The following is a 16,806-nucleotide window of genomic DNA, read 5'->3' as shown; positions in this document are numbered from 1 at the left end:
CGTATTATCGGAAGCCAGTCCAGCATCTGCATATTTGTCTGTCTGGAGCCTTTCCTCTCCTTCACCCTCCCGTTTTCTTATTAATTCTTTCGTTTCTCCACTCAATCTGTCTTTTGCCTGCATGACCTCCCCCTCCCCGTTTTTATCCATCCATCCCCGCTCCCTCCACGCCCCTCTAAATGGATCATTTTAGAGCCTTTCTTTTCCATTTTCCATGTTGCTGGAGGTATCCGCTAGCCCACGGTGCGTTTTTTTTCTTTCTTTTTTTTCTTGTACTGGGTGCAATCATGAGACAAAAGGCCATGTGTGCATGTTGATGGTGGGGGAGCATTTTCAGGCAGCTTTCTGGCTGATTTAGCTTTACTCTGCACGAGTGGCCCTTCAGGTTATTCTTTCTGTAATCGCTCAACCTTTTTCTTTTCCCTGGTCTCAGACCTTATTTATTCACCTCGTGTGGAAATCATTCAGAGCTGAAAACAAAGCATTGGCCGCCAAGAGGAAAATGAGGCAAAAGGCCTGTTTTGATCCCCAATCGGTGGTCGTGTGCACGCTCTCATCATCGCGAGCCCGTGTCAGTCAACCGGAGCAGTGAAAACACCCTCCCCCTACTCAAAACACTCCGTCCTGCATGAAAGGTGTCCGCACCAATGTCCGAAAAGCCAAAGCCACTTTGATATTTCATTCTCCACAACTGCCACGAAGCGGGTTCTCTTGAGAGGGAAGATTTGATGGTGATGGTGTGTACACCCCCCCCCCCCTTCCCCCCTGCCACCATCACTCTCTGACCCCCAAGTAAAACAAGCAAGGCCTTGCAAAGACTGGAAATTGTTGGATTCTGTGGCCGGTAATTTTGCTTGGATTAACCCTTTATTGGGACAGATGGCCGCAACCCCCCGGCGAGCAAACAAACCCCAGTCAGTTTGTCATCATGGCTATGCGTGTGCATTTGTAACACGCACACGCAAAAACAGCAACCAAAATAACTGGCAGACGAGCTGTGGCCAAGATGGTGGACGGATCTGTTTTGGCTCTGCGGAATGACGACAGTCTGCTGGCCTTCCCCTGTATACTCTGTGTGTTTATGTGTATATTTATGGATCCATGCCTCTCCTGGGAAATGTGAATTTCTTTTTGGCTATCTTATCGGTAGAGCATATTTGTTGTGGTTATTTAGCAAATTGCTTCTGTAAAAGCTTCTGCACAACAGTTGAGGTCTCTGACGGTTTGCATCTTTTTAAGGCAGAGTCTGAATTTTCTCTCATCTCCTCTATTGAGAGGTATGAATACATATTTACAAGTGCCTGTGATAAACCAGCCACACGTCCAGTTTTGCTTTATTTTAGCACAGTACATTGCTTTTCAGTCTGTCAGATACATTGTAGAAGGATTCGGGGAAAGGATTTGACTCAAATCTGCTCACCTACTCATATAGTGAAAGATAACTTCCTTGAATATTTAACCCTCCCCAAAAAAATGTGTCGACTGATTCCACCTTAATGCAAAATTATGATAATCTCTGCTTGTGTTGAGCTATAGAGAACATCTTTCTAGGTTCATTTTGCAGTCATGTTTCATGTTGGTTTGGATATGCAACTCATCGCACCTTTCCTTTTTTCACCTGTAGATATATTGGATAGCTCTGCAATCAGTTCTCATGAATTACATATCAGTGTAAGTAAATTGGCGGCTCGAGGCAAAACCTGATCGCAGATCAGTCAAAAGATGAAAGCAGGGACGTTTTTTATTGTTACCGAGGCCAAGACAATGCACGTCATCAGTAACCACTCAAATAGCCCGAGAGTTAGTACCACAGCTCCTTCAAGTGTTTTCCTTTTATAATGTTGCACGAAACTTTAATGTATACAATCAATTACATTTTGTATTCCATGCAAATTTATGAGCGCTGCCATCTGTATGGCAAACTGCTTAAAATGCACTCTTTCAAACAAGTCATGTCCTGAATGACCCGCAAGCCTACACACAAGCCCCAATAAGAATAGAGGCATCTATTTTTAGAACAATTATGATAATGAACCGTTGCCAAATGCATTTATGATGTCCTACTTACTAATCATTGCAGTGGTGGATTTTGCGTTATTATGGAAAATCTTTGGTGGTTGAAAAATTCAAAAGTTTGGTTATAAAATATAAAAATAATATAATTTATATTTAAAAAAAAAAAAAAAAAGATTTTGCACCAAAACCTATGAACATATCAAGTGTTCAGGCTTCTCCTACATGAGTCAATGTTTGGATTGGTGTGTTTATCTTAAAGCTAGACGAGCTGGTTAGGCTTCCTCCTGTTGAAATGTTTTAGTACCTAATCTTAATTGGATCGTCCAAATCCGGTTTATGCAGTTTTGCCTTGACAGACATCATTTGTAGTTCCAAATCAACTTACCCGAGTCACTGAGGAAAAACATTCCAACTATGTTGGATACACATAAGTGAGTTCTAGATGTAGGAAATAGAAAAGGCACAGATTTGCAAGTTGCAGTACGAATGTTTGAGTAAAATCGTCGGTTTTGCAGAATCAAAATATTCGACTTCACGCCACACTAGAATATCGCAGTGCCATTTTACATCATACAACTGAGGGATTTTATATTTAGAAAGGTCGTTTTTTTATTTTTTATTTGATATTCTTCTTGCGTTGTTAGCGTCAGACAACTGTCATGCAGTTCCAACAACTAATTGACATATTTTGTATTGTTTTTGTCTGCAGCGAATTGAACTTTCCCCATTCTGCTCCAAATTCCATCCTTTTTTTTTTTTTTTTTTTTTTAATAAATACATTTTATGTTGAAACGCGTTCCCCCTGTGATGATGTAAATCAAGAGGATTTGGTCCATGCCAGCTAAAATGCTATCACACTATTTTAGGATGATCTGGATTAAGTGGAATTTAATAGTTTGTGTAATGGTGGCAGAGTATGCTGATGAGACCGTCAAATTTTGTTTTGTTAAAACCAATATTTTTTGAGAAAATGAGTGTGAGGAAAAGATACATAAATTAAGTGCTTTTTATTTTGATTTTCATCACAATGTCACCCTCAAATGTGTTTGTATAAAGAATTGGAAAAAGCCTACTTTGGGTGGAGTCATCATTAATATGCAATTATTTTTGGAGCCTTGGGATATAGTGAGGTCCTCCTCCAAGTTTAAGTAAACAGACTGACATAACTATCCAATTTCCATCCCCACCATTAGTTTTATTTATTGATTTTTGAATTCACACCAACATGTTGCAGCATGTGTTTTCATGGAAAGAAACCTCTTCAAGTGTGGGCTTCCTTTTTTTCCTGCTTCATGTGGTCATCAAATTTGAGAATGTTTGGACACACTGACCTGGAGCTGTGTTTTCCTTTGAATTAGCAACATATGGACATGTTTAGTCTTTCTTCTCTGTCGCCTTGTGGTTGCTTTGGAGTTGGCAAAAGGAGAAAGAAGCCTGGAACTAATTTTAGGAAGGTGTACGAGTCAGGTTCCATAGCATGTTTTGAAATTAGACAAAAAGAAGACAAGATTGGGAGCGAGGCTGCTTTGCGGTTTCGAGCGAGATCTTCGAAGGTTACCTCGCGGAATTTGCCAGCCCACAGCCATGAACGCAAAATCCGAGGAGCAAAGCCCAACATCGTCCTTCAGCGTAAAATAAACTTTTTTTTTTCTTCTCTCAAACAAACATTTGTTTTCTTCATCTTGGTTGCGCTTGTATCAATACATAAACCTATTATGTTTGAACGGCTGCAAAATTACAATTTTCTCCCCTGATTTTTGTTTTCACAACTATTAACTCATTTTGCCCACAAAGTCAAAAAATAGTTTATCCATCCTGATAATTATAATACTGTCTAGTCATTCCGTCCCTTCATATTTGGAAGGAATTTTACTTGTGTCACATCTACAATAAGAGGCCATACACGCCCCTAAAATAGTCCTCGGTCCGTTAAATATAGATGAGATGCTTGGATTTGTCTTCCAACTCGCACAGTGCTTGAAGAAAGAAGCAATGAAGGTTTTTGTTTGCCACGAGCAGGTTTTGGGGAGAATGACTCGAGTCAACTAAAATGTCAAGTCCCACAAGTTATAATATGAATAGAATATGTTGCCAAAGAGGAATCTATTTACTTTTTGTGTTTTACTGCTGATTTGGTTAAAGATACAAGGCTGCGGGCGTATCTGTTAGGTCAGATGAATCGAACTATCCTCTCAAGTCGGGAGGTCAGTGAGTTCATAAGATTTACAGCCTGTCGATTCTTCCAACCTGCCAGATGGCAGACTAACAGTTTTTCTTTAAATGAGCAGGATAAAAGTTGTTGTCTCGCATCTCAAGGTGAAGCATTGAGGACCGAGAAAGATTTTTTTTTTTTAATGGCATGCTGGTTTCATTAGCTCCTCAACTGACATTCCCTTTCAGCCTCTCGTCACTTGCGCTCGCGCTCATTTTTCATGTATGCATCGTGTATGTTTTCTCCTGGGGATATCAAGCCTTTGAGTTATGCGTCGAAATCCTTCTCATTTCTATGCATGGAATCATAAATGTACGGTCGTTTAGCCAGCGCAGAACAGGAACTAGTATGCATGCTTTTCACTTGTATGACTTTGTAGCCTGGTAAAATCTATTGTGCTGTAAATTGTAAAGACTTGAGTTTGCCCATGGAGCAAATTGGTTTGTCTGAAATTCTTCTGAGTATTTTTTGCACAAAGAGAGGATGGGGAATTAGTAACAGCAGACAAACGGACAAGCCATGCTGATTGCTAAGTTATCTATCGTACATGTCAAATGAAATTGTCTGGCTAGAATTTTTTTTTTGTCGACTAGTTGTTTGCTGTGGTGTAAAAGTGCATGGCATCTTACTGAATGCTAATATTTTGTGCATGTTGAGTGTATTTTGATGTGCCACAGCATGACCCCTAAGATCTCACTACTGGATTCTCTGATCCACCTTTTGAAATGGAAATGCTTTTTAATGCCACCCACCCGTTAGCCATGATGTTAAAGTTGCAAAGCCGCAAGCAATTCTGGTCGAACTCAACAACCTTCCGCCTTCTTTAACAATCATGTAAGAAAACAACAACAGGCTATGTTTTATTTGCTGCAAATTGAAGCAGCCAAATAAAAAAAAAATTGCCGTTTCAGCGTATATTTTTGAAATGACTCATTTGGTTGCCAACACTCTTCGACTGTATTTTGTCATCTGCTCCAAAAGGAAGGACATGGCACATGAGCTTGTTTTACACCCATATTTTACAACACGGCCATTAACAAGTGCCCCGCGTCATGCTGGGTTGCCTTTTAAAGAATGGGCTCTTTACTAGCAAAAGACTCTTAACGCTGCTTCTGCTGCAGACGACACGATTTGTTAGATTGTCCCACTTTTTCAGACTGTGGTGACCTCCATACCTGTTTCTCTGTTCTTGCAGGGTTTGCTTTGTGGTGAGATGCTCATTTTATCCCGAGCCTCTCAAATCCTGCCTTTTTCAGAAGTGCTCCTTTTCTGAAGATGTTATTCATTTTTCAAAACTTGTAAGGACCCATCTCAGTCTCTCTCTGCGTGGCTGTCTTTAGGCTAGCCTTCATTTAACAGCTTGGTCAAAGGAGCTTTTGTTGAAGGCATTGAATTGATTAAGTCTATAGAGATGATAGTGTCTAACCTCCTGAGTTTAAGCCAAGGTTCCACTTTTTTCTTTTAAATCTCATTTGAAACACTGATCACATTTCCACTTCCTGTTTGCTTTTCTTTTCTATGTCTGGTAGTGTGTGCCATTGAATTAGTAACTTAGCATTGCCAATTCAATCACATAGTTTGTATTAAATATTTATATATATATGAATTATTTTCTATAGGCTGATGTCAATTCCGACATTTGGCAAAATCGATAACTGATGAAATGACACATTTCATCAACTCCATTATTTTTGTTGCCATGAAGCGATGACTTCAAGCTAAAAAAAAAAAAAACAAGACACATTTATCACCCCAAGACCTCACCTTTGATATGATTTATTGCAGCTCTTAATTGGCCAAACCAATTAACCCTTTATTGTTCTTCTCAAAAGGCCCAATATTGCAGCTTTAATCAAATACATAAAAAGCAATCCATCTATTATTGTGACAAAGGAGAACTGCTGCATTCAAAAGATTCGGCAAGCCTTTTGCATGTGCCGCATGCTTTAGGCCAACGTAGCGTTTGCAACCTCACATCTGTGATTAATCGCTTGTGTCACTGAACGTGGCTGCAGTGGGAGACTGTCCCAAAGTCCCCACACATCTATTTTTACCGGTTTATTACCAACACACTTGTAACAGAGTGATTGTGGGATATAACAACTAAATCAGAAGTTGGGGTTGCCCTTTTTTGTATTGCTAATTACGGTATAGTTATTAACCAGAAATAGAACAACCGGGAGAATCGAGCTTTGTGGAGCAAATTTGAAAGTTGTATCTGACATTTAAAGAGGGCATGATTGGTCGTGTGTTGTTTGTTTTGTTTTCTGAAGTGGCCTCGCTCTAAACGTGTTTACCATTGACACCACACTGGCCAGCTATCTCATTAAAGGCAAGTGCCAGGTCTCACTCTTTACACGCCAAGCTGTACTCGCACCGCATCACATATGGCAAATGTAGCACCTTCATGGGAGCTCTCCATTGATTCTTCACCTTCGAAGCCGGTGTAAAGGAAGAATGTAAACAGACATTGCTGTACTGTAAAACAGTGTTTTTGTTATTTTTGCTGTGTATGTCAGCAAAGTGATGGATACAACAATTTAATGCTTATCCGGTAGATAGTAGAATACGTTTTTGACATGAGATGATCTTTATTATTTTAGCTTTTATATATTTTTGTTTGGTGGTGTGCCATGAGATTTTTGGAATGGAAAATTTGGTACGTTGGCTTAGTTAAAGTTGGGAATCTTTTTCGAGACACATTCCAACGACGACAACCGCAATGTAAAAGTGTCTCCATATTTTTGTCTTCTTTGTGAAGATCTTTTAAGCGGCAGTCCTTCTTTGTTTGTTTACTTCCTACTCTTTTCCTCAGGTACAACCCGACCCCCTCGTGAAGGAGAAGTCTCTGGTGTCGACTACAACTTCCTTTCAGTTCAGGACTTTCTGGAATTAGAAAAAAGTGGAACCTTGTTGGAAATCGGAACGTATGAAGGTAAATTTCAAATAATTCAAATGTTTTTTTAATACCTTTTGTAGAGGAAACATTTCTACCAAAGTGTTCAGTTCATTTGCAAGGCAAAGTTTGACGTGGTCACTACGACGTTTGCGTTGGCGCTTTACATGTCGTCCAAAATTCCTCCTGCAACCCACCCCCGTTGATTTGTTTCACATAATACTCTAAAAGAAGTCCGTCACATTCCACCAGACAAACTCAAAACTCTCTATTTGCATACAAAGGCTTTGGCAAATCCCCCAACACGCACATACCAACACACAGCCTAACAAAAACGTTGACCCCTCCCCTGTTGTCCGCTGACTAAAATACCCTTATTTCTCTCTCTTCTCTTTTTTTTTTAATCCTGCTCCCTTCCTCCCCCCTCCTTGGTTGCCTAGGAAACTATTATGGGACACCCAAGCCGCCGGTGCAGCCCCCCGGTGGGAAAGTGATTACCAATAGCAGCGGCGGTGATGCCCCACGGCCAGACGGGCTCAGCGGTAGCCTGCCGGGCTCGCAAGAATCCACTCCCCGACGCAGCAAGTCCTACAATGACATGCACAATGCTGGAATAGTGCCTGGAGAACTGCCGCTGGAGGACGACGAGGACCTCCCTGACATGAACAGTAGCTACACAGGTATGCACGTCTGGTAGGAATGTCAAATCTCTTTCTAAATATGTTTGCTGGACAAATCTCATTTATCTCATGGGGCAAAGGTCAGTCATGTATTTGTCCAATCCACCCAATCGCATTCAATTCAACACCTGCAAAAAATTAGGCTCTTATAATTCATGTAAAAAGAATTTCAAACACCCTCTCTCGTCTAAAACAACTTTCATAATCACCGTATACATATGCCATATCTGAGTTTGTGCTGGCACCTTTAAATAGAAAATACTTTAATCCTGTGAGTGCACTAACTTTGAAGAAATATAAAACCTCCTTCAACAGCAACCTGACAAAAAAAGTCACGGTCTATTTAATGTAGACTGTAACACTAGAGTGGGATTTATCCTCTTGCCGCTCCGTTGAGAAGGAATCAGCGGGAGGTTTTGAGTGGTGATGGCTAAAGTGGGAGGCGATCATGAAAAGTGGCAGGAAATGAAAGCCAAAGAGGGAGTGGTTGGGAAGGTGTAAAAGGGGGGCACATGTGAAGACAAGCGTGTGACTACAGAGACGCACGCAGGCAGCGAGGGAGGATAAGCCAAAAAAATAAATAAAAAAAATCAAGGAATTGTGGCAGAGCACTTGAAGACAGAAGAGCTTCTTTGGTGAGTAGAGGATTTCTCTGGGTTTGACTAAGTCGCTCTTTATCCGTCCAACCAAAAATATGAAATAGTGCCATCTGGCTGCAAGCAGCAGAGGATGAATGAATACTTGGTGGTTCATTTCAAGAGTGGCAAAATTAGCTTTGTATTATTTCAAATGCTCGCGTGCACAATGTTTCCATCATTACTCTTTTGTTATTTTAGTGCTCAAGTGTTGTGATCATTTCTGCAATTAGTCGGTCAAATGTCAGAAAGCTGTTTGTGTTCTCGGGAGGTGGCACCAAAAGTTATTTATTTTCCGTCTGTGCCTGTGTGAGCTGCGAAGGTGCCAGTCAAGTGTGAGAACGAGATAACAGGAAGCAAGGTGATAGCACCCCACGGGCCCGCTACGTGTGAACTGCCCACTCAGCTGTCTTCATTTAAGTGAATGGCTGTGTGGTCCTAGCAAGCTGTTGTCTGCTAAAGAGGGCAAACTTGACTCAGCAAGTTGCTTTATTTTGGTTTGCGGTATCACAAATGCAAAAATCTCACCCGTCCTTAAACCGGAAGACATTATATGACAGTTGAACCTGAATGTCTCTCTTTTCTCGTCTCTACCAGGAGAATCAAGCGAACTCGACGAGATTAATCGCTCGGTGAGACCCTTCACCCCTCGCCGGAGTGACCCATCCTACTTTGGGACGACCCCCTTACCACCGGCCACCACGGAGAGCACTCAGCAGACTCACCCTAACCTGAGCCATCCTCCCCCGGAGGACCCTCAGGGACCTCTGCCCGACAATTGGGAGATGGCCTACACTGAGAACGGAGAGGTCTATTTTATAGAGTAAGGACTCTAAACGAATTGCATACAACAAAGTCTCTCTATAAATATGCAATATATATATGAACAACAAAATGATTCTGGCGTTCCTCTGTGTTCTTTTCAGCCACAATACAAAGACCACCTCTTGGATAGACCCTCGGTGCCTGGACAAACCTCAGAAACCCCTGGAAGAATGTGAAGATGACGGTATAAATCTCTGTTTGTGTTTTGTGCTTGGATGTTTTCATGTTTTGGTTACGGGACTGTGTCTTAAGTTCAGTGTAAGACTCGGAATGTAGAGCAAGGGCTTCATTCCACTATCACAGCAGCAGTTACCAATGACACATTTTCAATTTTAATGTGTTTATGTCAAGGAAAAAAAATGAATGGCAAATTTTCCCACAGATTTAGGAAGGAAAACAAAATATGATTTTCTTAAATAAAATAGCTCATACACATGCTGTATTTGTGCACGAGACTTTGCAATGTATGTAGGAATTGCGTTTCCTCCGGTAACACTTTGTATTTTACACTTTAAATTTTTGGATTGTAGCACAACTCAAAGCACATGTGCATTGTGTGGTTTTCACTGTACAGTACTGGATTTGATTAACTCTTGCCACCTAGTGGGCAGATTTGACTATTACATTTGACTAATGCACTTATGCATTTGTGCCGTCTTTCTTCTTCACTTGGACCTGTGATGCTGTGATGTCTGTCAACCTGCTGAGTAGAAGGGGTTCATACAGAGGAGCTGGACAATGATCTTCTTGGTGGGTAGCCCCCCCAACCACTCTCACTTGTCAACACTTGTGACTTTATCACAACACCATCGGCATTTTACTCATATATGCACATTAAATCCATAATCGCAAAATCTGACTTTTGGCCTGTGAAGTCCCATCCATATTTTTTTTTTTTTTTACAAAGCTAGTGGCTTAAGAGTGCAGTTTGGATGGAGACTTAAATGTGAATTTCCATCAAATTAATTTTTGTTACTATTTGCCTCCAGTTCTGAGTCTCAAGCCATGATTGAATATTTATAATATACATGTTAAGTGCCTCATCCGATATTGTGCCACACAAATGCTCATCAATATTTAAATTTTACTTTTTTCAGTCATCATTAAGCTTTTTTTTTTTTTTTTAAATGGCTCCAGTCATAATTTCTCACTTGTCATCTCAGATTGAGACATTTTGCTACACGTGGACTTGACCTTACACGGCCCACTCTTTGGGATTTTTACTTTTCACAAACAGTTTGCGCTTACAAATCTGGCCATTAAGCTAGTGTGACACATCCCAGTCATGTTCACACACGGCGACACACACGCACACATTAACACGCCATGATTTCATTTATCACAGATGATAATTTATCTGGGAGAGACCGTTATAATTAGCATCTCTTAACGGATGTTTGTTTGAGGCAAACGGGAGCACGTTTGCAACACATAGTAGCCTATCATCCACTTGTGATAGGAAGTGTCTGAAGACACTCTACGTGAGACATGTTAGGTGAGCTCTGATGAATTATAATAGCAGCACTTGATGTGGTTGTCATGCTTTTTCTGGACCTAGAATGACAGGAATGCAATTTTAATAAGCAGTAGGCTTAAGAAACATTTCGTCACCCAGCTGTGAAATTAAGAATAATTCTATCCCTTTAAAAAAACATTACTGCAGGGTTTTTTGTTGTCATCATCCCTTGAAGTAGCATAATACAGAACACAAAATCCCTCATGATTTGACATTTAATCATGAGTGGGTTGAGGCAGTCTATAGCTTCCAGAAGCTGCAAAAGTGGAGACGTAACTCTGACGGTTACCTTTTGTCTTCTTAGCAGCTCCTTTTGTTAAGCATCTTATGCGGCGGCCATATTAAAATCATCAGATCAGATGAAGCTCCTTCCTGTAAGACGTGCTCGATACTTATCGATCAGCGCAATCCAATACAGGTGGGCAAAAGGAATGCAATTAAGTGTAGTTCTATGAGGATGAGCAGTCTTTATGAATGTCAGCAGCTCACGCGTGCACAAATTCACTCGCTGAGCCGGGTGTGTTCTTGAGACAAATCAATCACGGCGCTGTTTCCAGAGAATCAGAGGCAACGAAAACATGTAATTCATCACTGCTGGATCGAGTAGATGGCGTGGGGTGCGCTGAAGGACAAAGGCGGGCAAACTGGACGGGCACGTATACTCTTCATGGAGTGGAGCTGGCACGGTGTGAAATCACACGGGTGATTACAATTTTGCACAGTGTGATGCGTAGCGGCTCTCCGTTTAATGTTCCACTTGAATACATTTGGATTATGATTCGCCTTGCTCGCCTCCTGCGCAACACTCTAGTCTTGAATTTCTGACCTTCGATGCGGCCTTTATATTGGATGCAATTTATAGGGATCAAATATTTGTCATTTTTCGTATGAAAAAGGAAGCAGATCTAAGGGCGCAGTGATTACTTTATCTTTAGCAAACAAAAATAATCACGTATTAGAGATTATTACAAATTGATGTGACGACATAATCAGTCATGACGTTGATCACATTTCACCTTTATTAGGATCTGCAGTTGACTCCATTGTCTTCATTTAAAAGCACAGCACGGCTTTTCATATTCAGAATGGGCATCGACTCGCATACGTAGAATCTGACTGGTGGGTAAACCTTTGTCTCCGACATTATGGAGGAAATCCATAACAATTACTGTTGGCGAGCAGCTTTATTCACGTAAAACAACGCTAACCAAAAAAAACATGGCTATTTTTGCTGTGAACCGTTCATGTACCCACCTCCTGTGCCATTTGTCCATCTGCCCAAGGGGTCCTTGTTCAGTTGTTATCTGATGTGTGGAAATGTCAGCAGTGTGCAGGGACAAGGGGAGTTGAGGGGTCACTCTGGCCCTGGAGAGCCACTGACAGACGACGCAGAGGCAAAAGCTTCTCTACTGGAAGCCGTGTTAGCTTCCCTTATTTTACCCAGATTTTCTTCCCTTTCAGAACTTCCACCCGGATGGGAGAAAATAGATGATCCAGTCTATGGCGTCTACTATGTTGAGTAAGTGACACCTTGCACATTGTCGTGTATCAATTCACCAAGCACACGCAATGAATGGATGCACTGGCTGCCAAACAAGAGAATTGATAATGGCTTCAGTCATTACATGCGCAGCCACACTTGGTCGTTTTCTTTAATGTAGGCCATTTACTTGACGTGGTTTGGAATACATGCGGTGTTGAAGTGTGTGTGTGCATGTGCTTGCTTCCCTTGTGTGAGACCAAACATGAATTCAAATATGTTTTATTGGTTTTTCTGGTTGCTCATAATAGCTCTCGGGGCATCCTAACTACGCCATCATTAACTCTCTCCATAATTACATATATCACCTTCATGCTCTCATTGTAATCATTCCTCCTCTCTGACCTTTACCCTCGTCTCCAATTCCAATTTCCCCGTACCGTTCCTTTTGGGTTGAAGTCATATCAACAGGAAGACTCAGTACGAGAATCCCGTTTTGGAGGCTAAGCGGCGCAGACAAGTGGAACAGCAACAGCCTCAAGTGCAAAGCCAGCAGCCACCTGAAGGTGAGCGCCACCTTATATGGGCGTCGTTTCCTTTCTTGCTTCTTCGTCTGGATGCATATGTGAGAGATTTTGCAGCCATTTGGACTTCAAATTTGTGATGCAAGGATTCCGTTGGGATTCGGAGCAGGTGTCTTTCAGAAAACACTCCTTTGAAATCACTCAATCTGGCGCCTTTCATAATTTGTTTCTTAATGATTAAAATATTGATAACATTAATGATGTAGCAATTCTGCCAATATTTGATTAAAGTTCCTTTGCCGTATTCTTTTAGTCCGAGTTATTTTATATACATTACAATGGTCCTATCAAGCTCCAACCTTTGCCCGTTCAGCAGAAATTGTTCGATCCCACTTGATAACCAGCTGGCTTTTCTTCCATCTGAATCGCCCCCCCAAGTGTCACTACCTTCGAGCAGCTCTTTCAACCACTTTTTCACCCGGGCATTGATTATACAGTCGCCTGCTCTTGGAATATTAATGACGATGGTAGTGTGGCCTGTGCCGTGATACACTTGCAAGGTCATTAATCAGAAATGCTATGAAGAAAATGGGGCACACCAGTTTTTGGTGCACTTGCATTGTTATTCAACGGCGAGACGGCAAGTGTTAAAAGTTTCATGATGTTTGCACATCTTATTTTAATCTTAGTATACACACTTAAATGTTGCTCAGTGGGGAGATGTGAAATCAAAGTGTAGTTTTTAGGTTCGTATAATTAATAGCATCTTCTATTTAAAGTAGCTTTTCTTCGTATTTCAACCTTTGTTCCTGTCCTATAAACATAATTATTTTTGATGATGGAGGGCACCCAATGTGTCTTTCCGGGCCTCTACGAGAAAACACACTGTATGCCTTTTTCTATTGCAGAATGGATTGAAGACTCAACGTTTGCCGGGGCCCCTCTAACAAGTTATACTGCCAACCACCAAGAGACTTACAGGGACCCTCAACCTGGGCCCACAGTGCCAATGGGACAAAAACGTACGTTTTTCATTCAATTAATCGGCATGTTTAGAGTGGCGTGGGTTGATGTGTTCATAATATGCAAATTCCACTGTGGATTTTTTTATTTTTTTTAAATGTCATATATGCATTTTAAAGTGTAACAAATCTTCGTCACCTCCTTTCAGTTTTTTTTGTTTTTGTGAAATTGGGGCTTGACGCTTAGAAATAATTTGATGTTGTAAAGTTAGGACTAGATGTCTGGAAGCAAAGTGTTAGGAGCAGCCATTCTTGGGCGTTAAATGTCACACTGTTCACGCCTTTAGACAGGTTACGGCACCTCTAATAAGACATTGAAAATTGCAAACTGGCTTCAACTCTCCCGCCTTGCGTTGCTGCTTCGAAAGTAGCACAGCAAGCTGGGGAAAAGCCGGCAGAGTGTGAAAGGGGATTTTGACAGCTTGCTGTTTTGTCCGTGATATTCCCTCAGAGGTAGAGTAGCTGGGTTCCTTTCTTGTTCTCATACGTCTTCGTCTAAATACAGTAAGAGGCTGTCTAAATGTTTCAATTTTGGACTTTGAATGAAATTGAGGCTAGTTATTTCACCGTTTTGTGTTTTTGTGTGTATGTTCCTATAGGATGTATGTACTGTATTTCAAATCGTCATCAATTAGACTACCAACTAACATGGCCTGTACAAAATGTTATTTTGCATTGCTCGGATGACACAAATCGAATCATTCACTTTTGGCTTTTGCAATGGTGCATCTGTTGCATTGCAATGTAATTACTGGAAACTCAATGTTTTCTTTTCAGGAGGAAAGCCTTTCTTTACCCGGAACCGATCTGAACTAAAGGGGACTTTCATCAATACCAAGCTGAAAAAGAGCCGCAGAGGTTTTGGTTTCACTGTCGTGGGAGGCGACGAGCCAGATGAGTTCCTGCAAATCAAGAGTCTGGTCCTCGACGGACCGGCCGCCCTCGACGGCAAGATGGAGACAGGTTTGGGCGCTTTATTGATCAAAGATCACGAACACTTCTCAATTACATTTCCTGACTACTGTTTGCTACAAATGCAACGTTCTAATTTCTTCTCACGTCTTTGTTGTTTTCCCTTCTCAAGGTGATGTCATAGTGAGTGTCAACGACACTTGTGTGCTCGGCTACACCCACGCACAAGTTGTGAAGATCTTCCAGTCGATCCCAATTGGCTCTATGGTCAATTTGGAGCTGTGCCGCGGTTACCCTTTGCCCTTTGACCCCGATGACCCCAACACAAGCCTGGTTACCTCAGTGGCCATTCTTGACAACAAAGATCCTATCATAGTCAACGGTCAAGAGGCCTCCAACAATACTTACGATTTGCCGCCCAGTCACAGCAGTCAGAACAGCAACAGCGGCTCCACCAACGGCGGCGGGGCTGCCCTCAATGGCCTCCCGCGACCTCACAGCCCCTCCGCAGAGGCGAACTCTGACCACTCATCCCAACACGGCTACCCCAGCGACGTGGTCACCCTGGCCTCATCCATCGCAACACAACCGGAGCTCATCACCGTACATATGGAGAAAGGCGACAAGGGCTTCGGCTTCACCATCGCCGACAGCCTCGGCGGCGGCGGGCAGAGAGTAAAACAGATTGTGGACTATCCGCGCTGTCGCGGTCTCAGAGAGGGTGACATCATCGTGGAGGTGAACAAGAGGAACGTGCAGAGTATGTCGCACAACCAGGTGGTTGACTTACTCAGCAAGTGTCCGAAGGGGAGCGAGGTCACCATGCTGGTGCAGAGAGGTGAGTCCAAGCTTCTCACTTTTTTGTCAACACGTGAAACGTTATTAGCGGGATCATTTGAAGCTTTTTTTTTTCTCGCTAAGGGGGAGCAGATGGTAAAAATAAAATTCAATGCATTTTACCTTCATTCTCCTTTCAAACCTCCTGTGGCCTAAAATGTATCATACAAATTGGACCACTTTCTGTGTCAAACTGTCCATATTTTGCACTGGGGCTAGTTAAGACAACTAAACCATTTTGTTTGTGTGTTTTGTGTTGATTTCCTTGGTAATGGCCAAAAGTGTCAAAGAAAGCTGGTCGGATGAAAGGCAGCTAAATAACACTGTCGCCTAGCATGTTGTTTGCTTGCTTTTTTCCTCTCATTTTCTTTGACGCTCTGACTTTTCCTCCTGAGTGCTATTTGCTTCAACATGCAGGAGTACACGATCCCATGACGTAAACGAGGCTTCTCGTTATGTGCTAAAAGAGGGAGCCTCGCTCGGTACACAAGGCAACAGTTTTACGGGCTTGTGTAAACACTGCATTCGTATCTTTTTATGTCCTGCAATTAGGGATTGAAATATGCAGGTAGTCAATGGAGCATTTCTCAGCATCGCTTCATGCACGACGGTGAAGTTTTTCAAATTAAGGCAGAACATGACTGCAGCTTACAGCTGATTTATTGCAGATGTCTCACTGCAGATATTTTTTTTGCATTGCTTTGTGTCTTTATCAGCCTTGCAGTTTGGGGTTGAATTACTTTTGAAAAACATTTTAGGAACATTCTGAGGGATTGGTCAAAGGAACACATGATGGTGAAATTAGTATTTGGATCCACAATAAAAAATAATTATTTAAAAAAAATATATATATACTTCCTTTGCTAGCTCTTTGGAATTGACAGACAAATACTGACGTCATTGTCACCCATCAGACAGAATTTGAAATCTGTTAAAGTTAAAGTCCAGTGGCTCATCTAGTTTAAATATCTTGGCAAATTTGATTCAATGATTGAAAACTATTTTCAATAAAAGCATTTCCAAATGTTTTAAATGCAGGAATGAAGAAATGAAGGAATTACGGACACAAGCATTTTTCAGTCACATTTTGCGAGACTATAAATTATTTTCTATCTTAACCGTATATTTTGCACTCGGCACACTAACATTTAGGTGAAAACATCACGATGCCTTAATTACCTTCCCGCTTTCCACTGTCTGCCTTTATAGTCCAGCAGCAGCAGCAGCAAACAAAGCCCGCTGGCCTTTAAT

At 41.6% G+C, this 16,806-nt stretch overlaps 1 protein-coding gene across 6 annotated transcripts in view; it reads left to right on the top strand.

The window, feature by feature from the left end:
- The window catches only part of magi1b (membrane associated guanylate kinase, WW and PDZ domain containing 1b), a 61,860-nt gene that overhangs the window by 25,236 nt on the left and 19,818 nt on the right, over nt 1-16,806 (top strand). For all 6 annotated transcript variants that reach the window (XM_037253086.1, XM_037253083.1, XM_037253084.1 and 3 more), the window contains exons 3-12: nt 7,044-7,163; nt 7,565-7,804; nt 9,037-9,262; nt 9,366-9,448; nt 9,976-10,014; nt 12,242-12,299; nt 12,720-12,826; nt 13,693-13,806; nt 14,584-14,769; nt 14,891-15,556. In XM_037253086.1, coding sequence (XP_037108981.1) covers nt 7,044-7,163; nt 7,565-7,804; nt 9,037-9,262; nt 9,366-9,448; nt 9,976-10,014; nt 12,242-12,299; nt 12,720-12,826; nt 13,693-13,806; nt 14,584-14,769; nt 14,891-15,556 — 1,839 coding nt within the window. The remainder of the gene's footprint in view (nt 1-7,043; nt 7,164-7,564; nt 7,805-9,036; nt 9,263-9,365; nt 9,449-9,975; nt 10,015-12,241; nt 12,300-12,719; nt 12,827-13,692; nt 13,807-14,583; nt 14,770-14,890; nt 15,557-16,806) is intronic.

Source organism: Syngnathus acus, chromosome 5 (assembly GCF_901709675.1).
Source record: "Syngnathus acus chromosome 5, fSynAcu1.2, whole genome shotgun sequence".
Taxonomy (NCBI): Eukaryota; Metazoa; Chordata; class Actinopteri; order Syngnathiformes; family Syngnathidae; genus Syngnathus; species Syngnathus acus.
This window is presented reverse-complemented; position numbering and strand designations above follow the sequence as displayed.